Here is a 16,281-nt window from a genome sequence, read left to right on the forward strand (position 1 = left end):
TACAAACCCCGTTTCCATATGAGTTGGGAAATTGTGTTGGATGTAATATAAATCATTTTCAACCCATATTCAATTGAATGCATTACAAAGACAACATATTTGATGTTCAAACTCATAAACTTTATTTTTTTTTGCAAATAATAATTAACTTAGAATTTCATGGCTGCAACACGTGCCAAAGTAGTTGGGAAAGGGCATGTTCACCACTGTGTTACATGGCCTTTCCTTTTAACAACACTCAGTAAACTTTTGGGAACTGAGGAGATACATTTTTTAAGCTTCTCAGATGGAATTCTTTCCCATTCTTGCTTGATGTACAGCTTAAGTTGTTCAACAGTCCGGGGTCTCCGTTGTGGTATTTTAGGCTTCATAATGTGCCACACATTTTCAATGGGAGACAGGTCTGGACTACAGGCAGGCCAGTCTAGTACCCGCACTCTTTTACTATGAAGCCACGTTGATGTAACACGTGGCTTGGCATTGTCTTGCTGAAAGAAGCAGGGGCGTCCATGATAATGTTGCTTGGATGGCAACATATGTTGCTCCAAAACCTGTATGTACCTTTCAGCATTAATGGCGTCTTCACAGATGTGTAAGTTACCCATGTCTTGGGCACTAATACACCCCCATACCATCACACATGCTGGCTTTTCAACTTTGCGCCTATAACAATCCGGATGGTTCTTTTCCTCTTTGGTCCGGAGGACACAACGTCCACAGTTTCCAAAAACAATTTGAAATGTGGACTCTTCAGACCACAGAACACTTTTCCACTTTGTATCAGTCCATCTTAGATGAGCTCAGGCCCAGCGAAGCCGACGGCGTTTCTGGGTGTTGTTGATAAACGGTTTTCGCCTTGCATAGGAGAGTTTTACCTTGCACTTACAGATGTAGCGACCAACTGTAGTTACTGACAGTGGGTTTCTGAAGTGTTCCTGAGCCCATGTGGTGATATCCTTTACACACCGATGTCGCTTGTTGATGCAGTACAGCCTGAGGGATCGAAGGTCACGGGCTTAGCTGCTTACGTGCAGTGATTTCTCCAGATTCTCTGAACCTTTTGATGATAATACGGACCGTAGATGGGGAAATCCCTAAATTCCTTGCAATAGCTGGTTGAGAAAGGTTTTTCTTAAACTGTTCAACAATTTGCTCACGCATTTGTTGACAAAGTGGTGACCCTCGCTCCATCCTTGTTTGTGAATGACTGAGCATTTCATGGAATCTACTTTTATACCCAATCATGGCACCCACCTGTTCCCAATTTGCCTGTTCACCTGCGGGATGTTCCAAATAAGTGTTTGATGAGCATTCCTCAACTTTATCAGTATTTATTGCCACCTTTCCCAACTTCTTTGTCAGGTGTTGCTGGCATCAAATTCTAAAGTTAATGATTATTTGCAAAAAAAAAAAAAATGTTTATCAGTTTGAACATCAAATATGTTGTCTTTGTAGCATATTCAACTGAATATGGGTTGAAAATGATTTGCAAATCATTGTATTCTGTTTATATTTACATCTAACACAATTTCCCAACTCATATGGAAACGGGGTTTGTAATAGCGACATTGCAGATGTCATTGGTGTATAAATTGAATAATTTTGGTCACAGAACGGAACCCCGATGTACACCACAAGATTTATATAAGAACACTGATTTGTGCACATATTGTTTCCTGTTTAAGTAACTTTTACCCAGTTCAAAAGCACTTCTAATGCTGTGTTGTTATTGACTGTATCAAATAATTTTGATAGATCCATAAATACTGCAGCTGCACACTGTTTACCGTCTATTATGTAATTGAACAGAAATGCCTTCACTTATTTCAATTAGTACCATCACTATTGGGATATTTTCTCTGTATCCATATTGGCTGACAGTAATTTGTACGTGTTTATAAATGTATCTAATCTGCTTTTAAATGATTTTTCAACACATTTAAGAGAGTTGTGGGAGTAATGAAACTGGTCTGTCGTGTTCTATTCAGGTGTCGTCACGTATCAGATCTGGCTGCTGGTTTCTCAGCGTGTCGTCCAGTTTTTCTTCAGTCCAAATTGGAGTTTCCCTTCAGCCAAGCCCAGACTGAGCTCCAACATAAGGCGGGACAAGGACGCATTACCCCCTGTGGAGCAGGTAGAGTCACATGTTTGCTTTCAGCACGTCTATAATTATCTATACCAAACAATGGATGTGGAAAAAAGCCTCTTTTCCATCAGCATTTCCTGGAACTTATTATCCAAAACTCTTTGTCCAAGTAAAATAATTATTGTGTTCTTCACAAGAGATTTATTTTGCATCTAGTGGTTTATACATTTACAGTATGTTTTATTTACAATAAGTAATGTATGACAAGTAACTACAACATACTACAAAACCCTGTTTCCTTATGAGTTGGGAAATTGTGTTAGATGTAAATATAAATGGAATACAATGATTTGCAAATGCTTTTCAACCCATATTCAATTGAATGCACAACAAAGACAAGATATTTGATGTTCAAACTCATTAATTTTATTGTTTTTTTGCAAATAATAATTAACTTAGAATTTCATGGCTGCAACACGTGCCAAAGTAGTTGGGAAAGGGCATGTTCACCACTGTGTTACATGGCCTTTCCTTTTAACAACACTCAGTAAACGTTTGGGAACTGAGGAGACACATTTTTTAAGCTTCTCAGGTGGAATTCTTTCCCATTCTTGCTTGATGTACAGCTTAAGTTGTTCAACAGTCCGGGGGTCTTCGTTGTGGTATTTTAGGCTTCATAATGCACCACACATTTTCAATGGGAGACAGGTCTGGACTACAGGCAGGCCAGTTTAGTACCCGCACTCTTTTACTATGAAACTGCGTTGATGTAACACGTGGTTTGGCATTGTCTTGCTGAAATAAGCAGGGGCGTCCATGGTAACGTTGCTTGGATGGCAACATATGTTGCTCCAAAACCTGTATGTACCTTTCAGCATTAATGGCGCCTTCACAGATGTGTAAGTTACCCATGTCTTGGGCACTAATACACCCCCATACCATCACAGATGCTGGCTTTTCAACTTTGCGCCTATAATAATCCGGATGGTTCTTTTCCTATTTGGTCTGGAGGACACGACGTCCACAGTTTCCAAAAACAATTTGAAATGTGGACTCGTCAGACCACAGAACACTTTTCCACTTTGTATCAATCCATCTTAGATGAGCTCAGGCCCAGCGAAGCCGACGGCGTTTCTGGGTGTTGTTGATAAACGGTTTTTGCCTTGCATAGGAGAGTTTTAACTTGTACTTACAGATGTAGCGACCAACTGTAGTTACTGACAGTGGTTTTCTGAAGTGTTCCTGAGCCCATGTGGTGATATCCTTTACACACTGATGTCGCTTGTTGATGCAGTACAGCCTGAGGGATCGAAGGTCACGGGCTTATTCGCTTACGTGCAGTGATTTCTCCAGATTCTCTGAACCCTTTGATGATATTACGGACCGTTGATGGTGAAATCCCTAAATTCCTTGCAATAGCTGGTTGAGAAAGGTTTTTCTTAAACTGTTCAACAATTTGCTCACGCATTTGTTGACAAAGTGGTGACCCTCGCCCCATCCTTGTTTGTGAATGACTGAGCATTTCATGGAATCTACTTTTATACCCAATCATGGCACCCACCTGTTCCCAATTTGCCTGTTCACCTGTGGGATGTTCCAAATAAGTGTTTGATGAGCATTCCTCAACTTTATCAGTATTTATTGCCACCTTTCCCAACTTCTTTGTCACGTGTTGCTGGCATCAAATTCTAAAGTTAATGATTATTTGCAAAAAAAAAAAATGTTTATCAGTTTGAACATCAAATATGTTGTCTTTGTAGCATATTCAACTGAATATGGGTTGAAAATGATTTGCAAATCATTGTATTCCGTTTATATTTACATCTAACACAATTTCCCAACTCATATGGAAACGGGGTTTGTATATGTATTTATTTATAATAAATACTTTTACAGTTTGATATGACTGAGTTTGCAAATGATAGAGTCCATGCTTATCTGTCATCGGGCAGAACAATACGCTGATGAGAGTGATGCTGCTTGATCTTTTCTTCAGCTATCAGCTGGTGTAATGTGAGTGATCAGCCACTGGACGTCACTGCCAGCGGCTACAAACAAGGAGTCACCAAGAAGGCTCTGGGCACAGTTCAAGCTCGGTAAACACACTCATAAACAGTATTTAGTTCAGTTCAGTTTGTTTAAAAACAACCCCGGTTGGTCAAAGTGCTGTACAGACATAAGAAAAGGGGCACATAGTGTCACATTTACATTGTAACACGGAAGGATGAATAAATTACAGTAGTAAAATATACCTTCAAAGAAGTGCAGAATATATCACCTCAAATACTAAAATGTAATAAATAAATAAAAAGGATAAAACAAGAAATAAAAACAACCAAGAAATAACTGGATTTGAATGCCAGGGAGTAAAAATATGGTTTAGCCTAGATTTAAATTGGCTCAGAGACTAAGGTTGACTTATTAGATAATGGAATGTTGTTCCATAGTCTGGGCCCTGCCACTGAAAAGGCTCTATGTCCTCTCGCTTTTAGCCTGTTTTTTGGGACAGCGAGGAAGAGCTGGTCTGAAGACCTCAGGCTCCTGCTAGGAGAATAAGGCTGCAGCAGCTCAATAAGATAAGGCGGGGCTTCTTGGTGTAGGCATTTAAAAACAATAATTACAATTTTTTAATTAACTCTAAAAGTAACTGGGAGCCAATGAAGGGAAGCCAGTACAGGGGTAATGTGCTCACGTCATTTGGTTTTGGGTAATAGACGAGCAGCAGAGTTCTGCAAGCGCTGCAGCCGCTAGAGAGTGCCCTGATCCAGGCCTACGTACAAAGAATTACAGTAATCCAGGCGTGATGTCACAAATGCATGGATAGCTCTTTCAAAGTCAGCCTGTGGAAGACACTATTTTATTTCTGCAAGGAGTCGTAGCTGAAAGAAGCTAAATTCTATGACAGAGCTAATTTGTTTATCCAGTTTAAGCAAGCTGTCAAAAATTACTCCAAGGCTCCTTACTGATTCGTGGCAATATGAGGACCAATAGCACTGTATTTTTCTTGCAGCGGGTTTGTTTGACCAAATACGACAATTTCTGTTTTATTTTTGTTTAAGTATAAAAAATTTGCCCCCAACCATTCCTGTACATCATGCAAACAGTTCTGTAGAGTAGTCATCGCAACCTATATCGCAACAAATATGGATATAATCTGCGAAACAGTGAAAAAAGACATTGTGCCTTTTAAAAACAGGACCCAGGGGAAGCATGTATGTATAAAGAAAAGAGGACTGGCGCTAAAATTGTATTGTATTTATTATTATTGATGAATTATGATTTCAAATTATGTCCAATTATGTTTTTGTGTGTTCAGGTCTGCTTTGTGCAAACTGGAGCTTTTCCATTCCTTTCTGTCTTTGGTGTCTGACACTGATGATGCAGCACTCCCTGACTCTCTCAGGTAACAAACAATGTTCACTTTTTAAAACAGAATTCGTCAACACTTAATATATTTTAATATTATTACTTTTAGTACTACTGATTTTCCATTCCATTCCATTCTATTGCTACTACTACTACTAGAAATGTGAAACTATGAAAAGACAGAAATTACAAGTTGTGTGAACGCGATAAGACTATTTAGTTTTTATCATAAAATCGCAAGTAATGTGCTACTACTATAATTACTGCTATAATACTATTACTATTATTACTACTATTACCACTACTACTAGTAGTACTACTACTTATACTATCATTACTTATATTATTATTACTACTACTAAAGGTTAAACTATGAAAAAACAGAAATAACAAGATGTGTGGACAAGACGTCGACATACAGAGTGGACCGCCTTTGTTGACATAAAATGTGAGAGCCAAAGGAATGATTTCTATGTAAAATGTTCCGTTTATGTTGATATGTGTTGTAGTCTTGTTGCCTTCATCATCGTCACTGAGCAGCAACATAAAAATATTTAGGAGTGATAGTTGACGAAGAGCTACATTTTCACCAACATATGTCATCTGTAGTATCCAAGGCAAACCAGATTCTAGGAATGTTTAAAAGAACCTTCACACTTATAACAGCTGAAATGCTACCAATCCTATTTGCCACACCTGGAGTATGGAAATGTGCTATGGAATCGGAGATACAAACTGGATGCAGATAAGCTGTAAAGCAGGAGTGTCCAAACCACATCTTCAATTTAGCTCGGGAGAAAACGGTACCAGTTCAATTTCAATAAGCGGTCGTGCGAAGTGTTTTAGTATTAAATTCAAATATCCAGGGGTCTGACAGCTGGCAAATTGTCACTATATTGTGGATATTGTTAGAAACTCAGGTCAGTGACCATGATGCTTACTTTCTTGACATCAGAAACACAGCATTTACTTATATAACCCAATCCAAACAACCTTTCCTAGTCATTGTTTAGAAAAACAAATTCAACCAGCACAAAAAGTCAAGACACATGGTCACACATAACACAACCTGCTCACTAAACTTTGTGGATATTGTGAAAAAAAAAATGTCCAATCACCATAAAAAATTCGAAATTACACCCATTTAAATCCTTTGCAAGGCATGATGGGAAAAATGCAAAACACTCTCCTCACTCATCCATGTTTGACTTTTAGCTGCTTAATATTTCTGATTGATTACAAAACTTTAAAGAGGTCGTCACGAAAGTAAACAAGGTAGGAGTTGAACTTTCATATACTCTTAAAATTCAATTATAATAATTATTAATTATTATGTGGGAGTCGATATAATGAGGCGAGAGAACAGTAATTCTGAGCCAGTGAGTTTATTATCAGACTTCTTTCCACAACAACAACCCTTTTCACCCGGAAGTGTGTCCCCTTATATCTGGTCACATCCGACCTATCCACCAATCCCCAATCTGGTGATGAGAACATTTAGTTGCCGCTACACAGCCAAACCACCAAATTAGTTTTTTTTTAGGTGGTCTAATAGGACGTCTATAGCGGCTAATCCGCACAGTATCCATGGGCACAGACAATGTTGCCCTTGGGGGCCGACCTCGACGCCGGGGTGCCTTGGCCGAAACAGTGGGCAACCAGACCGTCTGTCAAAAGAGGTAACCGGGTCCAGAACAGATGCAGGCGGCCGGCCCCGATGAGGTGGGAGTGCAAGTAGCGTCATGCCGCCCGGGTCCTGATGGGCAGGCTTTATCCGATCTACAGTAACCCACTCATGCGGACCCCCCAAGTCTACGACAAAGTTCTTGAGCCCTGCTTTCACCACTTGAAAGGAGCCGTCGTAAGGAGGTTGGAGTGGGGAGCCATGAACACCATGACGGAGGAACACAAACTTTTCCGCCAGGAGGTCTTTGGGCATACGGAACCTAGGCAAACAGTGATGTATGGGGACTGGCACCATCATCGGCGGTTAATCGAACGAGTATGACGATCCTCCTGGTACGGGTGTATCCCTTTATGGAGGATGCCTGTGCGTGACTTTGTTTAACGTGGGGGGACTGGTGCACAGACAGTCACCACACGATCCTTGACAGAATCGGGTCAGGGTCCAGTGGCATGGAGTCCAAGACGACTGGGGACCCTTTTCTGCTGCAGTATTCCTCCGCCATCGCAGCCGTTGTGGTAGTTGTTAAATCTACCGTCTTCCGCCTGCTCCGCCGTTGAGGTCTTCACCGTATCCCTGGCTAGGGGGCAGTCAGGTACTAGGTCTTTGCCAAGGGCCACCTGGGGTAACAGTAGTAAAGGGGTTAACCTCCTAGTGCCCCAAGAGGAGCCTCCACTGCCGGATGCCCAGGACACGGACAGGCACCACTGCCTTGGTGGCCCCCTGAACAGTGGGGCGATGGGCCACTTTGGTCCCTTGACCCGAGGTCGTGGGCAGGAAGTCGCCTGGCACTCTCAGGGGTTGACCGTAGACCAATTCAGCAGCCGAGGCCTGGAGGTCCTCCTTCGGAGCAGAGCGCAGGCCCAACATTACCTGCGGTAAACGGTCAAACCATCCACTGTCTGTGAGACTAGCCCGCAGGGCAGCCTTTAGCGAAACTTTTCACACAGCCCATTTGCTTGAGGGTGACAAGCAGTAGTGCGATGCAGCTGTACCCCCAGCCCTACAGCCATTGCGTTTCACAGCTCTGAAGTGAACTGAGCTCCCCTGTCTGAGGTCAGGTCAGACGGTGTTTTTTTTTAGCAGCAGGCGTCTTTGCAGGCTTGAAAACAGTCCCAATAATGCTGGCGTCTCAGGTGACTGATAAAGTTTGATGTGTTAATGTGTAATGTATTTTTTTCATCCTGGCCAAATGTTTACAGAATTTGGTGTAAATATGAAAGTCTTCCGCGGACAGAGTAAAGAAATCTCATAGGATGGACACCATGTGTGTTGTACAGTATACCAGTATTAGTATAGTACCGCGATACTAATGAATCATCCATCCATCCATTTTCTACCGCTTGTCCCTTTTGGGGTCGGTACTATACCGCCTCTAAAAAGTACCGGTCCCGCAGCTTTGTCGTCGTCACGTCATGTCATTGCTGGTTTACGAGCAAACGAGCATGTTCGGTAGCACACAATCACGGAGTACTTACAAGCAGACACAGTGTGTAGACAGAAAAGGGAGAACGGACCCATTTTGGCTTAAAAACTAAAGATAAAGGTGAAGTTATAACACTGAAACGCCCTCAGGAAGAGGTGCTTTAAAACATGGCGAGCTAGCTACCGGCTAACGTCCATCTGCAGTCGGCAGTGTTTTAGCTACTTCTAAATCACTAATCCTCGCTTCCATGGCAACAAATAAAGTATGTTTCTTACAAGTATCATCCCTGCAGGACAAGGAATAGCTAAACATGTGTCATACACACTGGAGCTCACTCAAATGTAAACAAACGCCATTGGTGGATCTACACCTAACATCCACTGTAATGATACCAAGCACAGGAGCGTATCTAGTCGATACCACTATGATCACATCGATATTTTTTAGCATCACAAAATCTTCATTGTTTTGTTTTTTTAATTTATATGATGTTTATAAACTCAGGAAATACGTACCTGGACACATATAGGGTGGGGGGACCTGACCAATTGATACTGTAACTACTTGGTATCAGATTGATACCTAAATTTGTGGTATCATCCAAAACTAATGTAAAGTATCCAAACAACAGAAGAATAAGTGATTATTACATCTTAACAGAAGTGTAGATAGAACAAGTAAGCAGATATTAACAGTAAATGAACAAGTACATTAATAATTATTTTTTACAGTTGTCCTTAATAATTTTGACAAAATAATAAGAATGGAAAATGACACAATATGTTACTGCATACATCAGCAGACTAAATTAGGAGCCTTTGTTTGCTTACTTACTACAAACCCCGTTTCCATATGGGTTGGGAAATTGTGTTAGATGTAAATATAAACGGAATACAATGATTTGCAAATCCTTTTCAACCCATATTCAGTTGAATATGCTACAAAGACAACATATTTGATGTTCAAACTGATAAAAAAAATTTTTTTTGCAAATAATCATTAACTTTACAATTTGATGCCAGCAACACGTGACAAAGAAGTTGGGAAAGGTGGCAATAAATACTGATAAAGTTGAGGAATGCTCATCAAACACTTTTTTGGAACATCCCACAGATGAACAGGCTAATTGGGAACAGGTGGGTGCCATGATTGGGTATAAAAGTAGATTCCATGAAATGCTCAGTCATTCACAAACGAGGATGGGGCGAGGGTCACCACTTTGTCAACAAATGCGTGGGCAAATTGTTGAAAAGTATAAGAAAAACCTTTCTCAACTAGCTATTGCAAGGAATTTAGGGATTTCACCATCTACGGTCCGTAATATCATCAAAGGGTTCAGAGAATCTGGAGAAATCACTGCACGTAAGCAGCTAAGCCTGTGACCTTCGATCCCTCAGGCTGTACTGCATCAACAAGCGACATCAGTGTGTAAAGGATATCACCACATGGGCTCAGGAACACTTCAGAAACCCACTGTCAGTAACTACAGTTGGTCGCTACATCTGTAAGTGCAAGTTAAAACTCTCCTATGCAAGGCGAAAACCGTTTATCAGCAAGACAATGCCAAGCCACGTGTTACATCAACGTGGCTTCATATTAAAAGAGTGCGGGTACTAGACTGGCCTGCCTGTAGTCCAGACCTGTCTCCCATTAAATGTGTGTGGTGCATTATGAAGCCTAAGATACCACAACGTAGACCCCCGGACTGTTGAACAAATTAAGCTGTACATCAAGCAAGAATGGGAAAGAATTCCACCTGAGAAGCTTAAAAAAATGTGTCTCCTCAGTTCCCAAACGTTTACTGAGTGTTGTTAAAAGGAAAGGCCATGTAACACAGTGGTGAACATGCCCTTTCCCAACTACTTTGGCACGTGTTGCAGCCATGAAAGTCTAAGTTAATTATTATTTGCAAAAAAAAAAATAAGTTTATGAGTTTGAACATCAAATATGTTGTCTTTGTAGTGCATTCAATTGAATATGGGTTGAAAATGATTTGCAAATCATTGTATTCCGTTTATATTTACATCTAACACAATTTCCCAACTCATATGGAAACGGGGTTTGTACTAAAAGACAAGTTGTCTTATATGTTCACTATTTTATTGAAGGACAAACTTGAAATAAAAAACATATTTTTAATGTACCGTAAGATTTTTTGTTAAAATAAGGTCAATAATGCAATTTTTGTGGTCCCCTTTATTTAGAAAAGTATCGAAAAGAATCTAAATACATTCTGGTACCGGTACCAAAATATTGGATCAGGACAACACTAATATTTATATTAAATTGTGTTGATGTTTTTTTCAGAAGTGATGTGGCCAATGGTGATGCCTTTGTGTTTGTGCAGGCGTAAAGATCTGCACACATACTTGGACTACAAGGAGGCCTCTGAAGCCTACCAACAATCTTGGCGGCAGCTTCGCAATCAAGTAATCCCTCTTTGGCCCCGAGGTGACAGAAACCTGCTACTCTTCCAATGAACCACACATGTTTATAAATGTTCATTAATATGCATTGTTTCTTTTAAATATAATCTATATCCAAACAATATTACTGAGAGCATTCTTGTGCACAGTAAGCGACCCAGGATTTCTAAATATCCAGATAAGTTTGAGGTTGTACTCAATACAAAGCTGGTTGACTTGTCGCTCTATCGTCTATGTGAGGAAATGTTTTTCATTTCTGTCGATGACGTTACACCAAGAGGAGGCGACATATCAATTATAGCACAGGTGTCAAACTTAAGATCTGGCCCTCCACGTCATTTTATATGGCCCTCAAAAGCCTGGAAATAATATGTGTCAATAAAATACCTTATATTTTCTTTCTTTACTTTCTTATTTTCTTACTAAAGGTATTAGGGGTTTTTTTTCCCGAGTTTGACACGGAAAAAAATAGTGTCCAATATTTCAACAAATATTATATTATCCAACTTTTTTGGTCAAAATCCAAATAAATACTTAAATATCTGCTTAACTTATGATTTCGAAGCAAGTTATCCAACAAATTGTACAATATAAAAATGACCAATAGATTTTACTGTCAAATTTAGGGAGTTTTTTTATAAAATATTACTGTAAGTTGTAAAAAAAAAACGACCAATGTTTGTTTTTTTACAGTAAAATTCTGTCAACTGTAAAATCCACGATTGATGATTATATGGTACCACATTTTATTATGGAAAAAAACTGGCAGCTGAGTTGCCAAAATAAAATTAAAGCGACATTGTATTTCTACTTATATACGGTATATGTTGTAAAATTAATAATAATAAAAAAACAAACACCATATATTTTACAGTAAAAGTCTGGCAACTAAGCAGTGGTACAATCCACAGATTTTTTTTACTCTTCACGTAAAAAAAAAGTTAAATATTAAATTCATAGGCCATCCATCCATCCATCTTCTTCCGCTTATCTGAGGTTGGGTCGCGGGGGCAGCAGCCTAAGCAGGGAAGCCCAGACTTTCCTCTCCCAAGCCACTTCCTCCAGCTCTTCCCGGGGGATCCCGAGGCATTCCCAGGCCAGCCGGGAGACATAGTCTTCCCAATGTGTCCTGGGTCTTCCCCGTGGCCTTGTACCGGTCGGACATGCCCTAAACACCTCCCTAGGGAGGCGTTCGGGTGGCATCCTGACCAGATGCCCGAACCACCTCATCTGGCTCCTCTCGATGTGGAGGAGCCGTGGCTTTACTTTGAGCTCCCCCCGGATGGCAGAGCTTCTCACCCTATCTCTAAGGGAGAGCCCCGCCACCCGGTGGAGGAAACTCATTTCGGCCGCCTGTACCCGTGATCTTGTCCTTTCGGTCATAACCCAAAGCTCATGACCATAGGTGAGGATGGGAACGTAGATCGACCGGTAAATTGAGAGCTTTGCCTTCCGGCTCAGCTCCTTCTTCACCACAACGGATCGATACAGCGTCCGCATTACTGAAGACGCCGCACCGATCCGCCTGTCGATCTCACGATCCACTTTTCCCTCACTCGTGAACAAGACTCCGAGGTACTTGAACTCCTCCACTTGGGGCAAGATCTCCTCCCCAACCCGGAGATGGCACTCCACCCTTTTCCGGGCGAGAACCATGGACTCGGACTTGGAGAAGCTGATTCCCATCCCAGTCGCTTCACACTCGGCTGCGAACCGATCCAGCGAGAGCTGAAGATCCTGGCCAGATGAAGCCATCAGGACCACATCATCTGCAAAAAGCAGAGACCTAATCCTGCAGCCACCAAATTCATAGGCAAATTCATTAATTATTTACTGTTACTAGCGGCCCTCTAATGGCAGCCATGACTGCGTTGTGGCCCTCAATGAAAACAAGTTTGACACCCCTGAACTATAGTGATGAAAAGTGGGTGTTTCAATACAATTATCTACCCCTGCTCTAAAACTGATTAATATCATGATAAATAACTGCCAGTTTAATTTTCCTCAGCTAAAAATAAAGACAACTTTTTTGAAATTAGGTCCTTTAAACCTCAGTTTTTGCCAAAGGAATCATGAGAATCCAACTAAATTATTTGAGTTGTAATATATAATAAAAGTACTTTTGTAGAAACCCTTGCTTGCAAACTCAATCTATTGTATTTAATGATATGTGTTTTGTGTGAGGAAGCTCATCTAACGTCATGTTTGATTGCTCATGACAGCTTGGACTTGTGTTGTTTTCCTGTGTGTTACTATTTAGTTCCCGTCCGGTGCTCTTATTTTTCGTACCACTTCCTGTTTTTCTTATTGTCAGCCACATTACCTTTGGCTTGAGCACTGGTTCTCCACACCTGCTTCTATTTAGTGGTCAGGGAACTCACCTGCCTCTCGGTACTAATCAGATGGGTTTATTTGCACATGTCACCCCATGGACAACCATGGTTCATTATTAGTCTGTTGGTACCTGCAACGAGTGGTGCTTTTTTTCTGCTACATGCTATTTTTGCCTGCCTTGCTTCACCAATTTGTCTGCTCATCCATGGTCTGAGTTCTCCAAAAAAGTAACTTTAACCTGTATATTTGCTTGCATGACCGTAACATCTAAAATGTCAAATAATGAATGACAGGACGTTTTATGATACTGAATATCTTCCTGCAAACTTATTCCTAGCTCCGTCCCGCTCTGTCACTGATAATAGATTGGAATGTGGTTGTTTAGGGCCACAACCACTACTAGGGGGTGCCACATGATTAAAGCAACCAATCCCTTCAGTAGTTTGCTTGTTCTTCTTTGATGAACTGAATTGCAGTCATTCAGCAGTAGGTCAACATATTATTTGTAATAGTTATGGCGAGCTGCATTGCGACAGCATCTATTCAAAAGCCAATACAGATAATTTATAATTTACTGTAGTATCTCTTAATTGATTCATTTATAAACAAAAAAGTTTTTACCTTTCAAAATTTACTAAGGGTCGCTCTGGAAGTAGCAAAGTTTACATGTAGCTAAACCTTTTATCTAAAAAATATAGTGTCTGAAAACCATTTGTTTTTCATATTTTTGGCCCATTTATAGTGTTTTGTTTACTTTTTTAATAAATGTCAATACGGCAAAGTAGTTTTGAATTGGGTTCACTGTAGTAGAAGATATCGAACACTGTTCTTTCCCTTTGCGTATACTAACATATTTTATTACCTTTTCATAAAAACGTTGTACATTGTGTGGTATGGAAATATTATTGTTGCAAAACAATTTGCAATTGTGTATCTCACTCCTTGTGTGTGTAATCAGATCCATGATCTAATTTGTGAATCCAACTTCTGATATGTGTGCATCCGTGTTGCGATTTGTGTGTCTGGAAAAAAAATAAATCTGCATCTGTGTTTACATTTATGCGTGCAAAAAAATATGTGTGTTGTTCAACTCACAGGGCCCTATTATGCAAAGCCAAACTTTTCGGTATGGTATGGTATGGTATGGTCTTTATTAGCATTGCACAAGTACAATGAAACTTTGTTTTCAGCACAAACCCATTCAAGATTAGATAAATAAATAGTGTACAGGGTTACAGGACAGGAACACTGATGGGTCGCCATAAGGCGCCCCGTAAAAGATGGGAAAAAGGTAAACGTTGGGGGAGGATGAGTAAAAAAATACAATCTAGACTGGGCTCCTAAGCGGGCCCAGTCTGGAGTGAGAAAAAAATTCCATAGCAAAGCACATGTACATATTACAACATACAACTCGAGACTTGCAACAGAGGGGAGGGGGCAGGGGCTACGGAGGAAGGCTGCAGCTTTTCAGGCGCTGCCCAGCCGTCCATCACCCCTAACGTCGAGGGTCGTGGATGGGGGATGGGGTATGTGTGTGTGGCGTATATTTTTCGGAAATGCATGTGTGTGTGTAATACAAGCATGTTTAACACATATAGATTACTTTCTTTCATGAAGACAAGAATATAAGTTGGTGTATTACCTAATTCTGATGACTTGCATTGATTGGAATCAGACAGTAGTGATGATAACGTCCACATTTTCAAATGGAGGAGAAAAAAACTCCTCCTTTCTGTCCAATACCACATGAAAGTGGTTGGTTTTTGGCATCTAATTTGTTCAGCTGCCATTCTCCTTTTTATACCCTTTACAAGAAATACAATGGCGGCAAACTCCGTAGCTTTCTAGCTTGTGCGCGCTAGTTTTCTGAGACTCTTATTTTGTTAGCGCAGGCAGGATGAAGCAGCGCTTTTATTGTGAAGACAGGAAATGTGCAGTCGGTCTTTTGACGAGTTTTGACGGCAGGTACGGCGCGAGAGTCTTTTGAAATAGAAAGTATTTCTCGCCTTCCTGTCAGTCATTTTTTCTTAATAATGAGCTCGCAGAAGCCAGCAATCTGCTTGGGCGCTGATTAGTGGCGAGTATAAGAAAAGGCAAGGGACAACTCTTGTGCGGAAGTGTAAAAGTAAGTGCTCCACTGTCTGCCATGATATCAACATGATTTTGGTTCAAAAGTTTATACTGAATATTGTAAAACCCTTAACTTATATATGTATCCTATCATTCCAGACTGGCTGCTTTCCAAGTCAAATGAAAATCGCAAAGGTAACTCCGCTTTTCAAAAGTGACAGCAAACACGCTTTCACCAATTACAGACCAATTTTTTTTGTCTCAGTTCTCAGAAATCTGAGAGAAACTGTTTAACTCTCGACTTGAATCTTTTCTTGAGAAGCATCATATGATCAATGACGGTCAGCATGGCTTTAGGTCCAAATAAACAACCTCAATGGCGATAACTGAAGTTATTGAAGAAATGACTAATGCACTGGAGCATAAAATATATGCAGTCGGTATCTTTATTGATCTAAAGAAAGCTTTTGATACCATTAATCATTCAATTCTACTCGATAAAATGAAAAAATATGGAATTAGGGGGCTGGCTGGTGACTGGTTAAAAAGTAATTTAACAGGGAGGGTACAGTTTGTAAAAATGGGTCAATTTTTATCTGATACTCTTGGCATTGCTTGTGGTGTCCCCCAAGGGTCCGTGTTGGGGCCAAAACTTTTTAATGTATATATTAATGATATGTTTAATACATCCAAAGTACTGAAATTTATACTATTTACAGACAACACAAATATATTCTACAGTAGTGATGACTATAATGAGCTCATAAATACAGTAAACACAGAACTAAACATAGTAAAAAAAAAAATGGATGGACACAAATAAATTATCTTTGAATATAAATAAAACTAAGATAGTGATGTTTGGAAATCGCAACATAACGTCTGAACA

The 16,281-nt window shown here is 40.2% G+C and overlaps 1 protein-coding gene across 1 annotated transcript in view; it reads left to right on the plus strand.

Moving 5' to 3' along the window:
• adat1 (adenosine deaminase tRNA specific 1) overlaps nucleotides 1-11,386 on the plus strand; it is a 39,721-nt gene extending 28,335 nt beyond the window's left edge. Inside the window, exons 6-9 of the mRNA XM_061977723.1 lie at nucleotides 1,989-2,134; nucleotides 4,083-4,182; nucleotides 5,403-5,489; nucleotides 10,910-11,386. Coding sequence (XP_061833707.1) covers nucleotides 1,989-2,134; nucleotides 4,083-4,182; nucleotides 5,403-5,489; nucleotides 10,910-11,042 — 466 coding nt within the window. The 3' untranslated portion in view covers nucleotides 11,043-11,386. The remainder of the gene's footprint in view (nucleotides 1-1,988; nucleotides 2,135-4,082; nucleotides 4,183-5,402; nucleotides 5,490-10,909) is intronic.
• The last annotated feature ends 4,895 nt before the right edge of the window (nucleotides 11,387-16,281 follow it).

The sequence above is a fragment of the Nerophis lumbriciformis genome, linkage group LG18, assembly GCF_033978685.3.
Source record: "Nerophis lumbriciformis linkage group LG18, RoL_Nlum_v2.1, whole genome shotgun sequence".
Taxonomy (NCBI): Eukaryota; Metazoa; Chordata; class Actinopteri; order Syngnathiformes; family Syngnathidae; genus Nerophis; species Nerophis lumbriciformis.